This window comes from Stegodyphus dumicola, chromosome 4 (genome assembly GCF_044657685.1).
Source record: "Stegodyphus dumicola isolate Sdum_Otavi_A_Nest chromosome 4, ASM4465768v1".
Classification (NCBI taxonomy): Eukaryota; Metazoa; Arthropoda; class Arachnida; order Araneae; family Eresidae; genus Stegodyphus; species Stegodyphus dumicola.
Genome location: NC_140771.1, coordinates 218145195 through 218171840, shown reverse-complemented (window position 1 = coordinate 218171840; position 26646 = coordinate 218145195). Strand labels below are relative to the sequence as shown.

The 26646-nt window shown below is 30.4% G+C and overlaps 1 protein-coding gene across 1 annotated transcript in view; it reads left to right on the top strand.

Moving 5' to 3' along the window:
* The window catches only part of GatB (glutamyl-tRNA(Gln) amidotransferase subunit B, mitochondrial), a 47284-nt gene that overhangs the window by 434 nt on the left and 20204 nt on the right, over positions 1 to 26646 (top strand). Inside the window, exons 2-7 of the mRNA XM_085815989.1 lie at positions 2049 to 2217; positions 5524 to 5637; positions 6485 to 6681; positions 20224 to 20345; positions 25145 to 25258; positions 25352 to 25436. Of these exons, the coding sequence (XP_085672115.1) occupies positions 2049 to 2217; positions 5524 to 5637; positions 6485 to 6681; positions 20224 to 20345; positions 25145 to 25258; positions 25352 to 25436 (801 nt within the window). The remainder of the gene's footprint in view (positions 1 to 2048; positions 2218 to 5523; positions 5638 to 6484; positions 6682 to 20223; positions 20346 to 25144; positions 25259 to 25351; positions 25437 to 26646) is intronic.

The following is a 26646-nucleotide window of genomic DNA, read 5'->3' as shown; positions in this document are numbered from 1 at the left end:
TTTATACAATTTATGTTAACCTGTACTGTGTTACCCAGGTAAAACACACCTTAGTACTATCATAAGATATGGTAACTAATAACTGAAGATCATCATAGTATCTAAATTAGCATTTATGAAAAAAAAAGGGGGACTGAGAAAAGTACAAAAACTTGTAATTTGAATGATTTATTTATGCTTGGTTTGTCTTAAATGTCTCTAAAGCTGTTTATAACTGGAGGATATACATGTGTTTTGTCTGTCCTATATACATAAAATATTTTAATTAAAAAATTCTTTAAGCATTACTTTCTTTTAATTTGTTAATGTATACAATAAATTTGATCACAAGATGGTGCATATGTCAGGTTGATACACTTGAGATAGTGAATTTGATAATGAAACTTTAAACAATGTTAATTCTGTTGAAACCAATTTTTATTAATCAAAACAAGAGCATTAGACAGAATACACTTTTCCCAATGAAATCCAACAAATCCAAAATCAGTGATGCCAGTTTCATACAGGTTTAAAATTCTGGCCTTGAAGAAATTCATTGAAAGCATTTTTGACAGTAATAATTTTATTAAACTATTTCTCATCCAAAAAATGATTTAAATGCTTAAAAAAGTGGTAACAATTAGAGGTATAATGAATTTGATTGAAGAGAAGAGGTTGCATCATGCAATTTATGTAATAATTGTCATTCTTGACAGATGTTGCATGTTGTCATGAAACAGTGTAATTTTATCTGTTGAGCATTTAATATGTAGTTTTTAATGCATTTTAGCCAGCTGGATGTAATATTTCTCAGAGCTTTCAAAATTTTGTCACATTTAAGGTGGAGTAGTGAAAAATGGAAAAATGTCAACTGACCACCACCAAACACTCATCTTTCTTGGGTTAAGATTCAGTTTTGGCATGTGTTTCAGGACATCATCCACATCTAGTTATAAAACAGATTATTTAGGATTATTATTAATAATATCTATTTTTTACGACATACCACTGTTATGTTAAAAAAAAGTATATTTTGAAAAAGCAGATAGTGCAAATATCCAGATGATGTATCATATTTTTTTCGTAGAGAATTTACTTATTGTGGTTTTTTATTTTTACAATTGCTTGTAAGTAATAAGAAACTGTCAAACAGTATATGTTTAGTTCCTCCCACAAGTCTCTGACAATTTAAGAAAGAGTCAGATTCCACTTATATTCACAGTTTACCATTGTCAATATTGTTGCTGAGTGCCCATGCTGCTTGCTTTCAAGCATCATATCAGAGGATCTAAAATTTTTTAACAACTGCTGTATGATTCCATCATTTACTTTGTCATTTCCAAATGCTTTATTGATTTTGCCCAATTCTGGAGAAGTGAAACTTATAAAATAAAAAATATCTATTTTTGCTTTTTTATCATGTTTTTCCCATAAACTCATTAATAATCAAATAATTCCATGAGTACTTGTAAGAATGTTTGTTGGTTAATGACTAATACACTATTACCATCTATCTAATGGTATGTTTTTAAAAAGAAAATCGGGCGTTCCTCTGTTATTGGAACCGGATTCAGAAAATGTATATATTTATCTGGATTTATATAGTCCTTAAAAGCATTTAAAAGTCCTTGGGGTTTTTTTGGGGGGGGGGAGAACAATCAATTTTTAATCCTTAAAAGGCCTTAATTTTGGCCCAAAGTGACCTAAACATTTGAAAGGTCAAAACTTGAACAGTTGCCAAAAAGATGCCTGGAGAAGGCCTGTTGAGCCAATGAAGAAGCAGAAGATCAACGTAAAATTGCCAAATTTTGTTTCTTTCAATTGCTAAATGGGTGAAGCCTGTAAATATTAGTTCAGTATGTTAAATGTTTCAGAGCTTTTTATAGAATTTTTTTCATATTATTTAACTTAAACATGAGTTAATTTTGCATGGAAATTTTTTCCAAAGGTATCTTGGCTAAGATACTCAGTTATCATTTTAAAATTAATGTATTGCCTTTTGCTTTTTTGCCTTCTTCTATCTTTTTTATCATATGTATCTTTTTCATAATATTTATTTTTCTTTATAGGCAGAAATGTGAAGATGTTACACAAGGCTGGGAGTGTGCTGTTGGTTTAGAAGTGCATGCCCAGATAAATGCAAAATCTAAACTATTTTCAAGATCGGCAGCTGTTTTTGGAGCAGTAACCAATTCAAGTGTCTCTTATTTTGATGCAGCATATCCAGGAACTTTGCCTGTAAGATATCTTCAGTTTTTATGTTTAATGTTTATTTATTTATTTATTTATTTTTTTTTTTTTTTGTTGTACTTGACTTAAAGTTTGCAATTTATGACAACCTATTGAAATGTTGCTTTAGATTAAGTAATTTAAACAGTTCTGGAAGCGTACACTACGGAAAGTTGAGCAAGATATTCTTGTAATATAGGCAATGATTTGGTACCTGACACTAAGTATCCTTTCAGGAAATATTCTGATTACTGCCTAGGCTCACAAAGGTTGAGCTAGGTTGGCTTAATCTGGAGTCCCCAAAATAAATATTTAGTTTTCATAATACCATTTTGCCCTTATATAAACAAAAAATATACATGTTGAAAGAATGCTGTTTGTAAGGTGCAAGACTGTCTTAATTGAACTTTGTCAGTGTGATGTTGTATTAATAATCGTAAAATGTTTTAGATGTCAAACTTTGCCAGTTTAAATATTTTTTATCCTAAAATGAAAAACATCTCAATATTAAACATCTGTTTATAATCTTATTGCTAATTTTATTTGTTAACTTTTCTGTTTTTGTGTAGTATGTTATCTATCTTTATTCTTTCTTTCTTTTCTTTTTCAATCCTTTTTTTCTGCTCATTTGTTTTTTATCCATATTCACTAGCTCAAAATATTTTAGCAGTTTGGTGAATACTGTTTTGATCAATCATAGGTTATAGAATCATATTATATGTTTTTATTTAAAGTATAAAATGTATATGTTTATAGTATAATACTGTATAAATGCATATGTATAAAATCTATAAATGTATATATATTTTTTAAGTATAAAATTAAAGGGTACTTTTCCGTTTTGCCGGCGCAAACCTCGCCATTTCCCCTTTCTCCGCCGCAAATCTCGCCAAGCAGACTTTATTGGCAACAATACACGGTATACACATAAAACAATGTTAACAACTGTTAATTCTAAGAATTTTTTTTTTTTTTTTTTTTTTTTTTTTTTTTTTTTTTTTTTTTTTTGGAGGCATAAATATTTAAAATTTTGTTTGATCTTTACATTATGGTAACTTGGCGTTTTGTTGGCGAAAATTTGGCGACCAACTCTCCTACAGCAACCCTCTATTTTTTTCCCCCGCCATCGTTTTGTCTTCACGAAGTAAAGACATGTTTCTTTTCTTTTTATCTACTGAACACTTCTTCCAACAATCTACTAGCCGAATTACACTTACGCTAGAAATTTTATCTAACAAAACTGCTTAATCATGACAAATATTCACTGCAAAATTGGAAAAAAGTGCACAATACCATACTCCTTACGCGTTTTTCAAAATAACACATACACATAAACCATGTACTCGCCGACTTATTTTTACTTAAAAAAAATCCCAGAATTGCACAAAAATGGCATTGCGCACACTCTTCACTATATCCATGTACACTGCTTTTTTCTCATAAATTAGAAGAATTTCACGAAAATACATGACAATTTTCTCAATCTTTAAACCCGGTAAAAAGAACATATATGAAATTACCTGATCGCAAAAAAGTATTTACCCTTTCCAAATATGAACATTTCCACATATAAAATAAATAAAATATCCAAAAACTTTTACCTCTAAATCATTTATTACATTATACACGTCACCAACGAATTCATACCACAAGCATTACAAATACTTAGTATCAAATATTGAAATTATTTCCATGCACGTTTACTTCAACTTAAACGTATACCAAATTCCTACAAACATAAAATTCACAAAATAACTATCATTTAATTAAAATATAATTAAATTCAAAAACACTACTTAAAATATAAATGAGCACATACATTAAATTAATAAAAATTACCTTACAATCGTAATTACTTTAAACTAAATCATTGCTAATAACAATTTTCCCAATAATACCAAATTCCTTTACTTCCACCTTACATTTAGAACAATGCATAAAAATAATATCCTCAAATAATTAAAAATACTAACTTACCTAATCTTCTTCAGAATCTTGATTACGTGTCCAATAAACTTTTCTTCTTTCTGTTTCAGGATTTTTAAAATCATACTTATATTTCACAGCAAGGTACCAGGTAAAATAAATAACTTAATAAAACATCTTTATTTCTATCTTGCACAAATTTAAAGAAACATTTATTACTACCCTTTTCAATACCACTAAATACCCATTTCGAATTCACTTTAGTTACGGCCATGGGATCCAAAAATTCACGATCACTGTTTCACACAACACAGAATAAAGCCAAATACAAAATTTCCAGATTTTTTCCCGATTTCCTCCCTTTTCCGATTAAAGAACCGTAATTCGTCCATTAATATCACATGACATATCCCATGATCTCTCATTTCCCTTACACAAAATAATGCGTAATCCGAACTGAGTACTGCTCCATTATTACCAAAGTCCCAGTACCTTTATCGCCTCCAAAATGTCGCCAAACTACCAGTTACCATATTGTAAAGATCAACCAAAATTTTTTCAAATGGTTCTTTCGCCACATAATTTCGGCAAGGTAACTTTCCAGATGATGACGTGCCGTTCCTCTGTGTTTCTTATTCCGCCATTTTGCGCTACCCCATAGTCTTTCAATTTTTTGTGTGTGCGCTCCAGTTTTTCTTCCAAAATTATATTTATGGTTCACTTTGAAATGTTCGAAACTTTCCTCTTCCAGTTTTTCAGATTCTTCCTCTGTCCTGGACAAATTTCAAATTTTCATTGGTTTTTCATCCATTTTTGATATTTGTAAAGAGACGTTAATTTATGAATATACTATGCTTTGATGGTATAACCTCTTGATTCGCTGGTTAATATCACGTGATCCCAAAGGATCTTATGTCACGTAAACTATGCAACAAAAACATGATTCTCTCAGTAATTATCTACATTGATTTCAAGTTAAATCTTAGTATGGAATGTGAGTTTAAATGCAAGAATTATTTCAATATTATAATTACAAAAATTCTATGTAAATGTATGTCAATATTGAAAGAAACGATCAATCTGATAAGAAATATCAGCGACTTGTTTTGAAAAAGTGCCATGAAAGGTTATCAGCGAAGATATTCGGTTTGGCATCGGTCGTACCATTTTCGGTAACTTTATCGCTTGCGCCGGCGGAATGGGAAATTGCGGCGGCCAAACGGAAAAGTACCAATTAAAGTGTTTAAAATAATTTTACACTCTTTGGAATGTATAATAATTTTTGTCGTTTATAAGTAGAATTTTTTTTATATAATTTAAGAATTAAGTTTATTATTTAATATTTTTATTTATTATTTATATTTATTATTGTTATTCATTGTTTTTCAGGTGCTAAATAAATTTTGTGTTGAAGCTGGTATATTAACAGCCCTTGCTTTGAATTGTACTATTAATAAAATTTCAGCATTTGACAGAAAACATTATTTCTATCCTGATTTGCCAGTAAGTTATATTCTTTTATGTTATTGCAATATCATAAAGAATGTACTTGTAATATTTATGGTAACTAATTTGAACTTAATTATTCTTAAATCTGGAAATAAACTACTTCGTTCTGCATCAAACTATGTTTGCATATAAATAGTTCACTTAAAAATATAAATACAGTACAAAGTCCGTAATCCCGACATCCAATTTCCGGAATGATCTATAATTCGGACCTCAAAGCCGCATGTGCGTAAATAATGCGCATACATTACGCATGCGTGTGTTGAAAGAAATGTTTATAAAGTAAAGAAATGAATATAAAGCCTTTTTTTTTTTGTAAATTTTAATACCCTTTAGATCATAATTGCTCTTTATTTCATAAATTATGGTTTCATATTTTTAATTGTATAATTTCTGTAAGCCATTGTACCAGATTTAAATTGGTGATCTATAATCCGGAATCACCGAAGTCCCGACGAGTCTGGATTACAGGCTTTGTACTGTATTGCCTGAAAATATTTTCTTGATTTTTTTTATGGAAGTATTTTCAACTTCATTTTAAACAATTTAATATAAATAATACATGTTACATTTGGTCTTCATGTTTAAAAGAAAAGAATGTGCCAAATTTTAATTATATTCAAATTTTAAATGTCTTAAATTAGAATGTCTAGTTTAAATTTAGTTTGTATGTTTATAATTTCAGTTTGAAAGAAAAGTATGTACTTCATATTGTTTTGATGTAAACACATATTTGTTTAATAATTTATTATTCATATGTAACATATATTGACATATTAATTCTTATAACCAAGAGCAAAACTATTAATTCACATATTATGATAAATATTATATATTATAGGCTGGTTATCAGATAACTCAACATTTCCATCCACTTGCTTGTAATGGACACATTAAATTTATTGTTCACGATAGACTTAAAGGCATAGAGCCATATGAATGCTGCACTCATTTGCAACAATTGCAGTTAGAACAAGATAGTGGGAAAAGTTTTCATCTTAAAGGAGAAAAAAGCTATGTTGATTTAAATAGGGCAGGAAAGTATATTTGTTAATTTATCTTCTTTGTATTAATATTTCATTGCTATCATTCTTGTACATTAGTACAGTACAAAGTCTTTAATCCAGACTCGTCGAGACTTCGGCGATTCCGGATTAGGGGTTTTTCCAGATTATAAATCATCAATTTAAATCTGGAAGATGGCATGCAGAAATTATAAAATTAAAAATATGAAACTGTAATTTATGAAATAAAGAGCAAATATGATCTAAAGGGTATCAAAATTTACAAAAAAAAAAAAGCTTAATGTTTATTTGTTTACTTTATTAAACATTTCTTTCAATGTAAGTTGTTTAAGTTGCTTCATTTTATGTGCTAATACTTTCTCATTAATTCTCTCTTCTATAAACAGACATAATTTCTTGTTCAGTTACAAAGTTCTGCTGTTCAAGTCTTGTAATTGCTGTGCCGAGAATACCGACTAACTTGTCAATCGGAAATTTTTTCATTTTGACTAACCTCTCTGTCACTTTCTTCATGCCTTTATCTATTTTTTGCAGCAATTCACTTTTTTTTTTATGGAAATCGAAACATGCTTTCACTTTGTAGATCCTTTGGCAGCTCCAGAATCGGAAACTCTTTTTGATATAATCGAAAGTTCAAGCTTACTTTTTATAAAATTGCTCAGTCTGCAAAACTGCTGCAAAAAATAATAAGCCAGATCCAATTAGAAGATTAAGAAACAACGCAATCTGCAACATTAACTGAAATAGATAATTGGATAATTTTAGCCTAGCTTATACCGTTCATTATACATTAAACGTGCATGCGTAAACATATTATGCGCATGCGTAAAGTTATTATGCACATGTGTAAATGCTACACATGCGCAGAAAGTTTGTAGCTTTGAGGTCCGGATTATAGATCATTCCGGATTATGGACGTCCGGATTAAAGACTGTGTACTGTATAACTCTGGATATAATGTGAGCTATTAAAATGACTTAATAATGCGACTGTTAGACTTGGTGAGTTGCAAGTTATTGTTTCTAATCACCTGGATAACTGTCAGCAAATAGATTTCATTGAAAGACTAATGATTGTATGGGATGTCCTTTTTTGGAAGGGAGGGGGAGTGCTCTTTATTCCATAATCCGTTTAGAGTGTTTTCTAAAATTTCTACAAAAAACTGTTTGTAAAATTAAGGAATAATTTGTTTCCTATGAGCAATAAAACTTCCCCATTTTTAAATCTGTTTGTTACTGCTGAAATATGGTCTTTGGTATTTTCCATCTATCTCAGTAGTGCTATTCATAAGAAGCATTAGCAAAGGTAATTTATATTACCATTTTCTAATACTAATTATATAACATGTAGACTTAACTAGTGGCTGAAGGGTGGAGAATACTTGTAGTTCGACCCCAGGTTCAAATCTAGGTGAATGGACTGGCTGCATGGTTGGTTTTTGTGTTTTTTTCTCAATGTGTAACCTGAATTCAAGCCAGTTTCCTTCACAAATGTATATCTTTATTTAGGCAGATAGCATTCACTTACTTTGCCATATTCTAGAAATCCAAACTAATACTTAATTTTTGTAATATTTATTTTATTCAACTACTTATATCAGCATTTTGGATTTTTTACTTTTCCTGTTTTCATCAACTTTCACCAGAAAGTAACATATAAATAAGTGTTAAAGTTTATGAGAGAATGCTTAGCAGTTTTGGTTGTCAGTTTACTCTGAATTTCTGATATTTGCAATTAGCTTGATGACAAAGATATGTTTTTTGTGATTTTTTCTGACAAATTGCTCAGAGAAGATCAAGATTTAAGTTACACTTTACTGATATTGCTAATTATTAATTCTGTTTGACTTGTTCAGAAGCTGTTATTCTACCTGCAAGCTAATGAATGTTTTGTTTATGTTAATGTCAGTTTATGTAACTGTCAGGTTATGTTAATAATATTTTTATTCAACTTTTACTTTGGTTGTGATCACAGCCATGGAGGTATTTTTTCATCTGAGGCAAAAAGGTAAATGCTTACCTCTATATATAATTAAATTAACTGCATCTGTACACATCTATGTTCAGTAAAGATAATTATACAGATAGAAAATCATACCATAATTTTCAGAATGTTTAAAATAATAGGCACAGCTTTAGTATAGCCCACCTGGAATTTTAAACAAAAAAAGAATCACCAAGAGCGGCGATAAATGATATGATCTGGTAACCCATACTATTCGCCAAACGCAATGTAAACAAGAGGATGGAATTACGGTTACAGCTAATTTAGTAGTCAGTTACATTTATTCAATTTCAATACAAATTACCGACACATCCGTTTACTCAAAGTTTCATGCTCGTGCCCTGTATTCTTACTTTTCCGGAATAGATTTCTCTTAAAATTTGTCTCACGCTGCGTTTCAGGAGGAAATACAACATTTTAAATTAGAATTCTACTAAAATTAATATCTAAATACACAATTCGTAACACTGTTATTGGCGATTGTTTAACGCTCAGATACCGTGAATACTATTTTGTATATATATTTTTGGCTACTTGAGGTGATATTTTTGCGTTTAGTTATTGCTTGCTCTAAAACTGCTGTTAGTGATGTTGTAATTAAGTATCAGGAGATTATAAAGGAAAATTTAAGGTGGGAGTTTCCAAACAAGCATAAAATTTTGGGAACAGATATTTTATGTATGAATTAACAATAGAGTATGAACTTTTTAGAGGATTTTTGATGGATTGTCGATTATTGAAGGATAACGTTTTCTGTGAAAAATGTAAGATACCATGCTGATTAATAAGTCAGAAAAAGTCATTGAATGGTAGTATTTGCAAGAAATGTACGGCTGAGAAATCAATTAGGCTAGGATCTTGATTCGCCTGTAGTAAGCTCAATTTTTCTAGAAACTTTTTTTTTTTTTTTTTTTTCCCAACGCGAATCAATGGAGTTGCTTATGCGCGAATTTCTGCAATTCTCTGATTTCTTTTAAGTGAAAGAAGATTTCTTAGTATATGAGCAATGCAGAGTTTATTCAATTTCTGATTTTTAAGTAAAAAGAGATCGCTATATACATGGGCTAAGCCAATGCAGTGTGCAATGCCGAGGTTGTGCGCGGTGTCTAGTTTGTGCAGTTCTAGGATGTTTTTTAAGTGAAAATAGATCGATGTGTACATGGGCAGAGCCAATGTAGTGCGCAATGCCTAGTTTGTGCAATTCTAGGATGTTTTTTTAAGTGAAAATAGATCGATGTGTACATGGGCAGAGCCAATGTAGTGCGCAGTGCCGAGGTTGTGCGCGGTGTCTAGTTTGTGCAGTTCTAGGATGTTTTTTTAAGTGAAAATAGATCGATGTGTACATGGGCAGAGCCAATGTAGTGCGCAATGCCGAGGTTGTGCGCGGTGCCTAGTTTGTGCAATTCTAGTATGTTTTTTAAGTGAAAATAGATCGATGTGTACATGGGCACAGCCAATGTAGTGCGCAATGCCGAGGTTGTGCACGGTGCCTAGTTTGCGCAATTCTAGGATGTTTTTTAAGTGAAAATAGATCGATGTGTACATGGGCAAAGCCAATGTAGTGCACAATGCCGAGGTTGTGCACGGTGCCTAGTTTGCGCAATTCTAGGATGTTTTTTTAAGTGAAAATAGATCGATGTGTACATGGGCAAAGCCAATGTAGTGCGCTATGCCGAGGTTGTGCGCGGTGCCTAGTTTGTGCAATTCTAGGATTTTTTAAGTGAAAATTGATCGATGTGTACATGGGGAAAGCCAATGTAGTGCGCAATGCCGAGGTTGTGCGCGGCGCCTAGTTTGTGCTGTTATAGGATGTTTTTTTAAGTGAAAATAGATCGATGTGTACATGGGCAGAGACAATGTAGTGCGCAATGCCGAGGTTGTGCAATTCTCTGATATTTTTAAGGTGGAAATAGATGGATGTGTACATGGACACCGAGCTTTGATGTTTTTCGGGCGAATACGGATCGTTGTTTACAAAGGAAAACGAGATAATGTGTGATGACGAGCTGTAATGTAACGTATTTTATATGCAATGTTTAACATATCGTTTGTGTATTTTAAATTTGTATTGTTGTTTTAATTGTGAATTATATTTAAGACATCATTTTTCATTTAAATTGTATTTTAATGTTTTGGTTTTGATATGTTTATAATGGTTTCCGACTTACGATATATATCGATAGCCCGACGATCTACTCAACAGTAGCAAAACTGTAAACTTTGACCCCTATAAGTAACTTTTACCTCATTATTATAATACGTAGTGTTTGCAATCCTAATCGCACTTGATAATACGAGTTCTTTGATAATACAGTGTCTCACAAAAGTGATGGGACACTTGTGCTTTACAAAAGGAAACTGTAAAAAATAAATTAAAAAAACATGTAAAACTTTTTTGTGGGTGTGTTTCATACTTAAATTTAGTAACAATTATTACATAACATACATTTTCTCAAAATATTAATTTAATAAAAATACAATTGTTTAGAATGGAACAAAAAATGGTTCACATAGGTGATGGGACACTATTAGATACTACTACGTACTATTGCAGTATTTCTCTCCAGTTTGTTTTGGAATTTTTGTGTTTTTTATCTCTGTGCAGCCATGAATGCTAAACGAAAAGAAACTTTGCCTGAAATTCGAAAATTAGTTATTAAGTTGCATATTGAACGTGGAAATTCTATTAGAGAAACTGCTGAAACCGTTAACCTGAGTCATTCAACAGTTTTTAATATCATTAAACGATATAAAAAGAATCGTATGATTCAGGATAAAGACCTGGCCGACCATCAAAGCTATCCAATAGAATAAAGCGAATTATCTTTCGAAATATTAAAAAAAAATCCAAGAATGAGTGCTCCCAAAGTTGCTGCTGATTTACAAGCATTATATGGAGTAATTGTTAATCCTGAGACTATTGGAAGAGTAATTCGATTTGCTGGATATCACGGTAGAGCAGCCAGGAAAAAATTCTTCATGAGTGAAAAGAATAGAAACCTCAGACTGGCTTTCGCAAAATCCAACATAAATAAGAATTCTGGTTACTGGAATGAAGTTATATTTGCTGATGAGAGTAAATTTAATATATTTGATTCTGACTGTAAAATCTTGGTGTGGAGAAAACACAGGAAAGACAATTAATTAAAATCGGTGCTTCAAGAAGAATGGGGTAAAATCACTCCAGACATCGCAAAAAAATTAATCGAATCCATCCCAAGAAGATTAAATCATGTTTTAAAAGTAAAAGGAAATCCAACAAAATATTAAAACCTTTTATAAAGTAAAATTTTTGGATAAATATTTGATGGAAAAGTAAGTGTCCCATCACTTATGTCAGCCATTTTTTGCTCCGTTCTAAACAATTGTATTTTTATTAAATTGATATTTTAATATTTTGAGAACATGTATGTTATGTAGTAATTGTTACTAAATTTAAGTAGGAAACACCCACAAAAAATTTTTACATGTTTTTTTAATTTATTTTACTACAGTTTCCTTTTGTAAAGCACAAGTGTCCCATCACTTTTGTGAGACACTGTATGTGTGTGTGTGTATGTGAAGCATTGCTTAGTGTTCCTAATTTGTAGTATTTATTTTCTTATAATATTTTCTTTCATTGCGAGAAATTAAATTTTTTATTTATTTATGTGTAGAATTCTAGTATGCCTGCCTACAGAGAATATAATGTGATTTAGAAATTTAAGAACCTGTTTTTCATTAATGTGAAGTTTAAAATTTTTAGAAAATAATTAAAATTGTCTACTTACTGGTATATAAGGGATTATGTTGTTACGTAGCAAAACGTTAATTTGTAAATATGATAAAATTGATATGTTCCAGAGTATTAATTAAAAAAAACTTTTTTTTATTTGTATAAATGCTAAAGCTTAAAAATCTTTGAAAATATGGAAGCTGTATGAAATACAAGTATGAGAGACTGCGACGTTCTTTATCGTTGTAATAACTGGTAGAATTCGCTTACTGTATCATGATAATTTTAAATATAAACAATTTATTATACTTATTTTCAGTTACGCCTAAGCTCAGAAATGTAAATTTAAAGAATTTGATGTTGATTTACAATAATAAACAATTCATTATTTTTTTTAAAGAGAAAATACAAATTACGCGTAGCATGGAGAATACATTGTGACGTCACACCAAATTATTTATTAAAGGTGAAATAGCTAAAGGTTTCCGGTATTGTTTTTAAAATTACATCCTTTTAACCTTAATCATTTTTATTAATCATTTCTTAATATTTCTTTCTCTTAAAACCGTGTATAACAGTCATAAACTTATTTCTATTATCCACGATTTCTGGTGAAATCAAGATGGCTACCTATCAAGATGGCTACTACATAGATTAATCATTTTTTTAAACGCGGAGTTTCGTCGAAAATCTGGATGGCAACCATTTTTCAAAACAACGTATTTCATGTGCTTTGGCGCCAAACGAAATTCGCCAAACTTTGAAGGTGGGCTATACTAAAGCTGTTCCAAATAATAATTTTATGTATTTAGATAATTAATGCATGTAATAATTTATATAATTTTAATTAAAAATTTTGAAAAGGATCTTTTTTGATAAACAGCAAACAGTACTCAAATAATATGAATAATATACTAAAATTAATATAAAAAAGAGCAATTAATATATGTATATTAATATTCAGCTTTTTCTGTAATTTAATTTTTCATTCTTTTAATGAAATAAAATGGGCAATATATATATCCCCGTTAAAACATTATTAACATTTTGCTTTCAAATTACTTCAAAACATCTTTCAAAATATAACTTACCAGTATGGATGCACACTTTTAAAATAATTCTACTTTAATTAAACTTAGGAGATAATATAATCAATTAATCAATACTGTTTAGGAAATAAATTATATATACATATATAAATATATGTAAGATAAAAATGTATGAATCAGAATTATAATATAACTATAAACATTAATTCTTCCTCTCTATTCTAAAATCGTAATAACTTTTTTGCATTGCGTCATTTCTAGATCACTCTTATGATCGGCTCAGCTCTGATGACGTAATCATTGGAAACTGTAACTGTCCTTGAAAACCAAAACTTTTCTCTTCGCGTGCCTCAATCTTGCATAACTATGCACTTCAGCTTTTGCTCGCTACTGTGCTAAGATGGGATTTCTCTGGCTTGCTTTCTATCCCAACAATATCAAAAATGTAAATCTTCTGTGGAAAGGCACGACTAGAGTGCCAAGTGATTGTGGCCACAAATATCAATTGGAAATAAAAATGGAATTCAAATCGCTTCTACTGCCAAGTTTTATTTACGAAGTCAACACATTCATTAGTTTACGACGCAATCAGATTACTTCGTCTTCAATATGGATCTAAGCACGCATTGACACTGCTCCGACTTTTTTCTTTGTGCTCTTATTATTACAATTAAGCCGGTAAGGATAGTTTCCTGCAGCCTGAAACCTCAATGGAAAATTTAATTCAGCTCTTTAAATCATCGTTTTGTGATAAATCCAAGATAATGTGAAAGAAGTGAATCATCAAATTTGTTTTTTCAGTGTTTAAAAAATAACAGATCATTCTTCTGCTGTGGTGTTCTGCAAGTGCTTCAAAAAATAATCACGCGTAGTGTTTACAGATTGAAAGTAATATCTCGATAAATTGAGAAGTTCGAATGCCTAGTGAAAAAGAAATCATCAGTGAATTACCGTTTAGGAATTCAGCATTACAGCGAGTTCAAGGTCGATCTGAATTAGTGTTTGCAAGTATGTGCGACAGAAAATTATTTGCACTTCCGCTTTTTCAACAGCTCAAAAATTATTACATTCGTGTGAACCTAGCTCAGGAACTAAATTATTTAATGTGCTGCGAATTCTATAGTTTTCATTTCAACATTGGTTAAAATTTCTGCAATTTGTTTTGAGAAAATCTGAAATTCTTGTTCATTGATTTTTCTAATTTATCATAATTATGTGTGAGCAAATTAAGTAATTAATTTTAAGCTATTTAAATTATTCATAGGGAAGGATATAAAGATAAGTTTTTATGTTTTTGAAATTTTGTTGATAATTTTGAATACGAATTTTATAATTATTCTAAAAATGAAGTAGATGTTAAAAATAAGTAAAATTATTACAGATACGTAATATGAAATTATGGTAAATGCATGTTAAATTTATGGGTGATTGTATGTTAAGTATAGTGTATGTTGAGGATGTACTGGTTCCTTCAACAGAGGCCTGTTATTACCTCTGTACAGTTGTTCCTTTTACCCTCTTCATGAAAGATAATGTTGGAGGCTCTCATTTTATGAGTGTTTGTAATTTTTTTAATATTATTATTATTATATTTTTTTATTATGGAATGTATTAATGCAGTTCTCAAAGGCCAGTTACCTTAATGCAAAGAACGGAGGCCTTTTCAAGTAACTGTCTAGGCACCCTGGGCCACCAGTGCAGAGAACACACTGGTTAGCTCAAGAGGACAGCCCTATTGATGGATATGTTTGTTTAGAAGTATTGCGAGGCTTCCAGTTTGGTAAAATCAGGAATTGCAAATGAAAGATAATAACGGTGAAACCATATTTTCTGAAGCTTACTCCTATTATTATATGCTGTTAAAATATAATTTATCAGTATAGAAATAAGTATCATAAATATTTATGTGCATTACATTTAATTATAAGTAATGATTGTGTAAAAGTTTATTTTGTGATATTCTGCGATAACAAGAACTTTCCCTGAAGAATTATGATTATGTGAACTCTCAAACAAAAAGACTTTTGGATTGAAATGTTGAAAAATTTAATAGGACTCTAAAAATTAAAATTTATTTTTAAAAAAATTGATATTTATAAATTATACTTTTATAGAATCAAAATTTTATGATTTATGTTTTTTTCTTTACATTTGCTAGTGCTTTAACTCTTTCTCTTTAAAAAGGCTTCTCTGTCGCTACGCCTTTTTCTTTTTGAAGGGGGGAAATATGTAAGATAAAAATGTATGAATCAGAATTATAATATAACTATAAACATTAATTCTTCCTCTCTATTCTAAAATCGTAATAACTTCTTTGCATTGCGTCATTTCTAGATACTCTATGATAGGCTCAGCTCTGATGACGTAATCATTGGGAACTGAAACTGTCCTTGAAAACCAAAACTTTTCTCTTCGCGTGCCTCCATCTTGCATAACTATGCACTTCAGCTTTTGCTCGCTACTGTGCTAAGATGTGATTTCTCTGGCTTGCTTTCTATCCCAACAATATCAAAAATGTAAATCTTCTGTGGAAAGGCACGACTAGAGTGCCAAGTGATTGTGGCCACAAATATCAATTGGAAATAAAAATGGAATTCAAATCGCTTCTACTGCCAAGTTTTATTTACGAAGTCAACACATTCATTAGTTTACGACACAATCAGATTACTTCGTCTTCAATATGGATCTAAGCACGCATCGACACTGCTCCGACTTTTTCCTTTGTGCTCTTAATATATATATAATATATATATATATATATATATTTTTTCAAAATCTATTTTATTATTTAATTTATATTCTGTACAGTGATGTTATAAAGTTTTGTTTTTTAAAGCTTCTTTCACCCTAACATAAATGATTGGCAATATTGAAAATACTCTTAACATAATTTCCAAATTCAAGTATAATTGAACTAAACTGCATTCCTTTAATTAGCTTTAGAATACCATGATGGCTTAATCCTAGTATCCGGTGCACACGGGATTTGACTACTTTTGGCGACTTTATGATGAGCAGTGAAAACGGGACATATATGATGAGTAGTTAACGGGTCATAGTATACTATACACTATACAGGTAAAATCCTAGTATACAGTGCAGCGTTGGCGCTATTTTGAAAATTATCGCCAACACCAAAAATGATCCAAAGAACGTCGCGAGTTTGAAAATTAGCGCCAACACCAAAAATGATCCAAAGAACGTCTATATACTATACATTATATACTATGTGTCTATATACATAATATATAACTATATATATTCTTTGAATGACCTGTTTACTACTCATCGTACATGTCCCATTTTTACTGCTCATCATAAAGTCTCCAAATCCCGTGTGCACCGGATACTAGGATTAAACCACTATATATTATGTATAACTATATCTATTCTTTGAATACCCGTTTACTACTCATCGTATATGTCCCGTTTTTACTGCTCATCATAAAAGTCGCCAAAAGTAGCCAAATCCCGTGTGCGCCGAATACTAGGATTAAACCAAGTGGTTTTTAAAACTAGGTATTATTGATGGACATCTGAAGCATATATATCATTTATAATTTAAAAGCTGCTTTTTTTTTAAAATGCTTAAATCCAGTGACATTAATTTTTTTTCCAGTATGAATCTGAAAATTTCAAACTATTTTGTTTATTTTTTATACTTCTGTTTTAATTTTGAGATTAAAATATGTCTCATTTCTACTGTGAAAAATATTTTGTTGACAAAATTTGCCTTTTATCAAATGATTCTTGACAATTTGATTTTTTAACCTATTTTTTTTTCACTTCTCGTCAGGTTCTGTTAATCATTCACTTATATAAAGCTAAGTTTTCACATTTCTGTCATTTTCTGTAAAGAAAGAGATATTCCTTATATTATGATGTTCATTTAGTTTAATATGCAAAGCATACAAAAACTATTTGTTTAAAAGTGATATCATGGAGGACATTTTAGAGGAAACTGGCTCATACTTTACATGAGAGGAAATGATGAAACCATACATGCAGCCAACCTATTCAATGGGGTTCAATCTGTCTATTAAATGTGCAAATTTTTTTTTTTTTTTTAAATGTTTCATTGCAAGATTTTATATTCCATTTTTTAAATTTCAGTATTAAATTCCATGTAGACATATGTAAAATTATAAATGAATTTGTTTAAAGAGGTTATTATTTTCAATTCATTACAGTGACATCATTATCAAATGATAAGTCTTATATAAATTTGGAATTTGTATAAAGTAATAATAATGAGCTGAAAATTATATAAAATGCATCATAATGATTTTTCTATCGTCAAGTTTTCGATTTGGTTTGGCTAATTTATTAAGAAAAAGCATGCAAATATGAAAATGTCGAGGAATACAGGGCTTTTTTCATTGTTTTAAATGTGCTATTTCTAAATAATAATTCGTAATACATATCAAAATTGAAAGTTAACAATTATAATTTTTAAAAGGCGTTTTTGCAGCTTCCCACCCCTTTCACCTGAGGCAAATGCTTCACTTGTCTCACCTTTATTCCAACTGTGTTTGCTATACTTCTATTTAGGAAGTCAGATCGACAAAATGTTGTTCAACAGTTCTTTTATGGTTACTTTCATCAGTTGATAATTGTAGATTTAATAGCATAATTATATACCTTCATTGAGTGTGTGGTACACTTCTCTCTGTATTCAACTAGATCAAAGTCCAAATACTTCCCAGTTTGTTAATATTGCTTTATGGAACTAAAATAACTCCTTGATTATCCTGATGATTAACTATTAGAATTTATTGAAAGTTGATCATACTTTAAAAAATAGAAACATTTATGCATTTTTTATATTTTTTTATTCTGAAAGGTATAATTTATTGTCAAAATAAAATACATGATAATAAATTTGTATTTAGTTAAATTAAGTAACATAATGGGTTGTTTGAAACAATTGCTTTTCACTGAAAACTGATTATTAAGTGAATATAATGGAATTAGAACAAATTTATTGCATGAACCCAATCCTCTTGATTCAGATATATGGTATATTTTGTATTATAAAATATTCACAAATGTAACTGAAAACATTTTGTGACTAACTCTCAATTAAATCGAAGGGTAAACTCTGCGAGAATATCAGGAATGACTGGAATGAGTTCAATCACAGACCACGTAGAGCAAGCAGACTGGGTACAGGGTCCCAGTGCTTAGCTGCTTAGCTGAACATCTTAGCAGAATAGGCATGCTGACTGTTGTTCAATGCCCTATTTGAAAAACAGGCACTTTGAATAAGCAGCACTTGCTCGTTTATCTGGATCTTGACCCTAAGTTGCAACAAAGTGGTGTTGCTCTCTAGCTGTATTGGGTGGCCAGGGATCTTATACCCTGAACACGTGGTTGTTTCACCTCAAATCACTTAGGATTTTTGTTAATATTTTAAATGTGAAATTTAATCTTTTGGTATTGTAAAGACTTTTAATTTTAGTGCTGAAATTTTTAATTTTTTCATGATATAATTTTGAATTTAATGTTTTGTTTGTGGCAAGTAGCCTTATGTAAATGGATTGATTTCCAATTGAAGCCATAAGAAACAACAACAATTCACGACTTGTCAACATTATTATTGTAAGGTTTCAGCACAAGTGTGAGATTGCTTTATTAGAGACCTGGATTAGGAAAAAAAGTTCTCTGATTGAATGCAAGCTTTTTTTTTTTTTTTTTTTCCCAGGAGAGGAAATGCTCTCTTCTTTATTTCATGGCCTGAATTGAATTTCTTGTCAGCAAATGCTTTACTGAGAGAGCACTATAATATTATGCAAAATTGAATGAACACGCAGCTTATAATTACATGGAAATCTGGTATGAAGGTTGTGTAACTAACTTAACAAGTCCTTATTTTCTGTTATTGTATGAGCTGTATGGATGCATATTAACCATGCTGCAAAATTACCTTAATTTTTCAGTACTTTAACAGTAACTTTTGTTTAAACTGTGATATTTTACCACATTGCAAGTTCCACAAAGTTCTGAAGTAGAGATTACATTGCAATTGACAGTCAGCTTTGAACTTGTAATGTTGATGAATTGGACTTTTATAGTGCTAGAGCAGAATGAGTATCAAGATCTTTACCAACCAAATTGTAAGGAGCTTAGATGATGTGGAATGGTGCCTCTTCTTATTAGCTCATTTAGTTTCTGGTTGTAAATAATAAACATAACATCCCTCACTTGTGACTACATAGTGTAGAAACCATCTTCTTGAAAGTTACAAACTGGTAACAGTTTCTATCACAAATATTATTGTAAACAATGTAACTTTTTCAGTGCTTTGTTTTTATTTATGATTTATGGTCATAATTGAAAGATGCACACACACACACATATATATATATAATTTTCTATGATTGATCTAAAAGAATATTTATTTTATTGAAGAGATCTTTAATAGAGAATATACTGAAAAAGGTATTTCACGTATATTGATACATGAAATTGTTTCAAGTACTGAGCTTTGTAAGGCAATGTTATATAATCTATAAATGACAAGTATTATAGGAAACTGATGTGATAATCTGAGAAATGATCTACAGAGAAAAGTTAAGAAGACATTTCACATGTATTATTATTCACATGTATGTGATCGTGTAACTAATCTCACCAAATTGATTGTTTTATGTTGTGTTATAGTTGCGATGTTTTCAGTTTTATACTGAACAAGTTTTATACTGCCATATTACTACCTAAATTTTTTGTCTACAATGTTTTTAGAATCAACAAAATGAATTATTTATTTTTTTCATTATTAAACAGGTATAGGACTCATGGAACTTGTATTTAGCCCAACTCTCAAAAATGGGTTGGAAGCTGCATCTTTAGTTAAAGAGCTTATCCTAATTCTAAGCAGACTTGGTACTTGTACATGTGAATTGGAAGGTTGTCTACTTTCTGTTAATTAGATTATTTGTACACTATATCTAGGAAAAAAAATGGTCATTTATATATTAATATTTTGCTGTTTAAGTTATTAAGAGTTATTTACTATAATACTTCTACTACTCTTTTTAATTTGGCTCCTGTTCAATGTCGTGATATTTCACCTAGTTCTATGTATTATTTATTGGGAACTACTCTTATATATGCCTTTGCTTGGCGACAAATTTCTCGCCAAATATTTTTGGCGAGAAACTCCACGGTGCCATATTACTATCTAAAATTTTGTCTACATTTCAAATTTTAAGCCTAAAGTGTTTCCAAAAACGCAGTTTTCGCACATGCAAAAACCACATTTTGAACACACAATTTAAGCTAAAAATCCGAAACAAAAACAAAAAAATTACATAGCAAAAACGTAAAGTTTCTAACCAAAAATATTTGACAAGAATCAATGTACACAGCGATATGTTTTAACTTAAAAAAAAAATCTACGAATTGCTCACAATCTAGCCAGTGAAGCAATCTATGAACTACGCACACTTCGCTTTAATAAATTAACATAACAATAAATTGCAAAGAGTACCATGTACACAGCATTCTGTTTAAACTTAAAAAAACATCGAATTGCACAATCTAGTTATTGTGCACAAATCAACAAAATAAACTAAAATAAATTACAAGTAATTCAAAAAACATTAATAACAACAGAAATTCATAGTTAAAAAAAACAATGAACATAACATTCTAAAAAATAAAAACAATAAAATAAAATGCACTTACCGTAATGGATGCTTCTTCGGACAGCAGAACGTAACTTTAACATGCCGCCACATATTCTCTATGGTATTTATATGACAGCCAGACTCGCTATCCACAAAATTCATACTATAGTTCACAAATAAATGTTCAAAACCTTCTTTTTCCAAATCCTTGTAAGATTTCCAGCCATCCGAAAAAATAGTTGTATAAGGCTCAATCCCCTCTTTAATACACTGCATCAGCATTTCCTTCCTTCTATCATGCACAGCCACTAAAAATAATCTCCCAGACCCTCTTTCAACCACATCTCTCGTTGCAACATAGGCCATTTCAAAACACGCACAACACGAACCAACAACCATTTGAACCACTCCAGCAAAAGAGTTTTAACGTCAAAAGGGTTGCCATACAACACTTAATCGCTTCAAACACCAGCGCAGAACACATATTGCAACATTTGGTGATCTCAGGGCGCATATAAGAGTAGAGCCATTTATTGTATTATAAGTATCATCTTATGTATTAAATAAAATGTAATTTAGAAAAACACATGGCTCCTTTTCCTTGTATCTGACAGGCTGTAGGCTTAGAATTAATATTTGAATTTCATGTGTAAAAGTTTCTAATGCTTTTTTAGAAATTGTTGCTATTTTTGGTTTTGTAATTAGACTTAGCAACTAGAACTTATCCTATTTACATTTTTGCACACACATTCCATTACAAAATCTATATATTTTGGTTCCCTCTGTCTGCCTTTGCTTTTTTTCCAGATATTTTAGAATCACTGTATGTGTACTGTATCTGTAAAAGTTTTAATGTAACCTTTATTTCTCCAACTAGAGGTTCTAGAGATATACTTCCAATTATAAAAATGCTTTAAATAAAGATAATATTCATATTATCACATTTTTGAATGCAGATGGCAAAATGTTTGACCTCTGTTAAAAAAAATAAGATATTTAATTTTTAAACTCGAGATCATATTTAGGAGTTGTATATAAATTGAAGAGTGACATATTTGCATTTGTGCATGTAACTAAAAATGTTGTGAATACAATGTATATACACCATGTTCATAAAGATAATTTGGTACTATTCGGTTTCGAGGGCCGTAAAAAATCACCAAACTATTGTTGATGCCAATGCAGCCAAAAATTATTGCGGCAACCCTAATACAGAATTCTGTAATTGCGGCAAGAAAGGAAGTATAATAATAAATAACTATCTAAGATTGATGTTTTAATTTAGATGAAAGCTTAATTTCATATAATACTTTTTTATTGTTATAATTTATGTGAAAAAGGCTAAACATGACTGAATGGAAGCATAAGAGTAAATAACTATTTCAGATCATTATTATAATTTATATAAAAATTGCTAAACGTAACTGAATGTATGCCTGCATCGCTATTTCGCTACCGACTTGTCACTAAAGCATAATTTCATCTCGTTGGTTGTTCAAATGGAGTTTTCTATAATAAATGATGCCTTTTCTTTAAAAAAATTCTCGATAAAGTGCAGAATCTTTCACTTATTTGTTTGCTGCTTTTTACAAGGGTAAAAACAATTTGATTTTTGTCAATTTTCTTTTACTTTTCAAGTGAAAATAGGTCGATGTGTACATAGGTAGTGTCAAGGGTGTGCGCAGTGCCATTTTTGTGCAATTCTAGGATTTTTTTTTAAAGTGAAAATAGGTCGATGTGCACATGGATACCGAGTATATACAATTCTTAAAAACGCATCAAGCAGTGGGTGATTCTGCACTTTACCCAAAATCCTATTGCCAACTTTTCGTCATGGGCAATTCCCAAATTGTTAAATCCATAGAATATCAAAAAAGGATTTAAAAATTAAACTAGTATGTCAATGGCGTCTGAAAGAAATATAGAACTATATAAACTTACGCAATCTGAAATCAACGCGTACCCTAGATTTGGCGCTTTTGCGCATACATTTTCGCTGCAATTTTTTTACGCCCTCAAAACTGAATAGTACCGATAATTTTTATGGTCTTTATTTTTGCAGCTGTTGGTTGTAGCTATATACTCAATACATATATTCAATTACAAAAATGTTTTAAGTGACGCAAATTTTTGTTTTGACATTTTAAATTTAAAAAGTAAATTTTGTAGCTTTCAATGCCTGTATTTATATTTAGGAATCATTTATATGAATTATTAAAAAATAAAACACAAAAGGTTTGATTCCCAAACAACAAAAATCAACTGAAATATTTAATTTCAAAATTTGGAATTTTTACTGTCGTTTTGCTTTTCATGAGAGATTGGTTAAAAAAAATTAGAATATTCAAAGTTAATATTTCTGTTTCATTTTTGTTCTCATTTCATTTTCTGTAACATTCTTTAATTTATAATTGTATAACATTTGCTAAATTAAATCATTTTCACACAAAAATGTTATAAGTTTTTAAATGCTGGTATTCACATACAATTTATTATTTTAAAATTATGCTCTAGTAGTTGTACCCCTCAAATCATGGACTAAAAATATTCATTACTTTTAATTTATGCAAGTAATGTTGTAAGGATCTTAAGTTTTACTAACGTTTATTTTATTTTAAATCTTTACTATCACTTCTTATTTTCTACTTCCGGCCAGAATTAAAAGCGTTAACTTATTTATGCGAAATTTGTCTGGCGAACGCCAAGTACTTAAGTTGTGGCTTTTTGCCAAGCGAGAGAGAGGAAGGAGTTAGTCGAAGCAGGCCGCTTGCCTTAGAAGTTTTACTCAGTTGCTGTTTGCCTTCCAGGCCAGAGGTTTAATCCTCGTGATAATTTTAAACGTATTGTAGTGTTAACAGTTCTCTGTACTACATACGGTTTCCTGTTAATATACGGCCAATCTTCCTTGTTTATTATTCCAAAGTTAAGTTAGAGTTTAGTTAAATATTTTTATATTCTTACGTTCAGACCACAAGTAGTTGGTCTCTGTATTCCGAAGTACGGAAATTATTGTAAAGAGTGAAAAATAAAGGGTTTTGTATACCCTTCCTGTGTATCCTGTCTACTTCCCACATTTATTGAACATAGCTTTAGTAAGCTCCCTGTTCTGAGTCAGGGTCTTTGCATGTTCCCAAAGCAAGTAAGACGGAACATTGAACCTGATAATGTTACAAATTAGCTATATGCCAACATTATGGCATGTAGCCAATTTATAACATTCAGAAAAGTGCAAGCCACTGTTTTCTAGCCTGCCGCTGTTTCCTAGAATACAGATTTTTATCAGATTCAGTGAATATCTTCATTTTGGAAAGGAAATATATTAATCAAAATGCTTCATGTCAGTTTGCAAATCAATGCTGTTTACTTAATCTACTAATATCAGAAACCTTTTTTAACTGATGTTTTCATTTTTAGTTAAAAACAAGTCTACATTCTTCACTTTTCAATTTGTGCATGACCCTTGAACATTATCCCAAACTTTTAAATTAAATATGTTGATCAATCATACAGCTGCCCAGATGGTAATAGTAGATAGGGGAGCCTACAGCAATATTGAAGGGCTGGGGTTGGAATACCAAAGAAGGCATGGCTGTAGTTGTCCATCCTGCTATAGGATATAATGGGGGCCTGCCTGTTAGGTGCTTCCACAATAAAGTGGCCACCACTTTTGGGTTTAGTAGTGGCCAAGCCTAAGTTGGCTAAGTACCTGCCAATGGGGTAGGAGGGGGAAATTGTCATACAGGTTTTTTTTTTTTTTTTTTTTTTTTTCCTAGAGTGAGTAAACGTTTAATAAATATAACTATAGGAAACAGAAAGCTGTATAAAAAGCTAGATTTCATAATTTTATCAAAATTGGTTTTTAAAATTTAAAAATACCATGATTTTAATATTTTTTCTAATCTAAGGATTTTTGTAACTGAAAGTATATGTCTATGATCAAGGTTTGAATAAAAGCAACATAATAACTTTTAAAGACATCATGTAATACTAATATCATTTAACTTACTATTTATGTTCATTCAATTTACTATTCATTCAACTTACATTATATTCATTCAACTTACTATTTATATTTAGAGGGCACTTTTCGAGTGGATGCAAATATATCTGTAAATTGGGTTGGAGAACCATTGGGAGTGAAAACAGAAGTGAAAAACATCAACAGTGTAAGGTTTATATCAAGAGCAATAGGTAATTTAATATTAGTTATTTGAGTATACATATGACTGGTGAACAATTCGATATTTTGCATGTTTTCTATTTTTATTTCTGTCTGTTGTTTAGATTATGAAATAAACAGGCAGATTGGAGTATTGGAAGATGGTGGCTTTGTTGCAAATGAAACAAGAGCATATGACTATGATGAAAAGTTTGTTTTTCTATCAAGACAAATTAATTTATCATTCTATGTTTGTGCTTTAAATTTTCTTCTAATACAATCCAATTTTCATTTTTATTGCATTCTTTAAAAAAATTATTTTTAAAATAGAAATTATGTTTTGTTATGAACTTTTTAAAAATATGATTATCATAATATAGATGGTTGTATATTATGTGATGATATAAATCATATTAATACTACTGATATGACTAGCAGTCCTTCTGCTAATTCTTGTCCAGTTTCTTTTAGCATATGGTTAGCAGAGGCTTACTGCCAGTTTGACACTTAAAGCATAGGTTTTATGACAGTGTAATATTATTTGCCGTAATAATTTGTTTAAAGACTGCAAATGTAAAGTTGTTTGAGGAGTGGAAAAAACTGTTTTAGCCTTTTAATAGGCATTAGTGATTTCACGTCAGTTTCTAATTTCAACGAAATAAGGTTGCAGTATAATGTTTTTCTAGATATTTTATGTGTAAATTAACCCGTAAAATATACAATATATTGTAGTGTACTTGCTCTGTTTCTCATACATATATGAAAGTAAGAGATTCTGCTTTTTTAGCTTTATCTAAGAAAGATAAGTGAGAAATGAAGAAATGCAATTTCTGCCCTGTGCAGTTCAGTGCATTGTTTCAAGAGATGACAGAAATAAAAATCATTCTTTTTCCAACAAAGCCATGAAAATAATATATAGTTAATGCAGCACTAATGAAATTAGGAAGAATGCTAGAAATAGTGTGGAGGCAAATTTAACAGAGAGGTGTGGGCATGTAAACAAAGAATGGATTCAATACTTCAGTACTCTCTGACCATTGATCTTTAACCGCTATCATTATATATATAGCTAAAAAGCAAAATGTGTATGGGAAAAACCATGAATCTGAAGATGGACTTCTGAACTGAAAATACTTATTAAGTTCTGTGACCATATTCATCTTGCATATTTGGTTACTGTAATGTAAAAGCAGTCACTCATGGTCATGATTACTCTTAGATGACATCAACAACAAGTTCAACATCACATTTGAACTGCTATATTTTATCAAGTTACAACTGATTATCACTCAAAGGGAATTTTGGAGCAGCAAGGAACTTAACCAGAACCCCCCTTTTTGTTTCATTATAAACTGTGTATGTATAAAATTACAGGTATAGGGGGACAACCATATCTGTAATATCCAACATTCCAGATTTC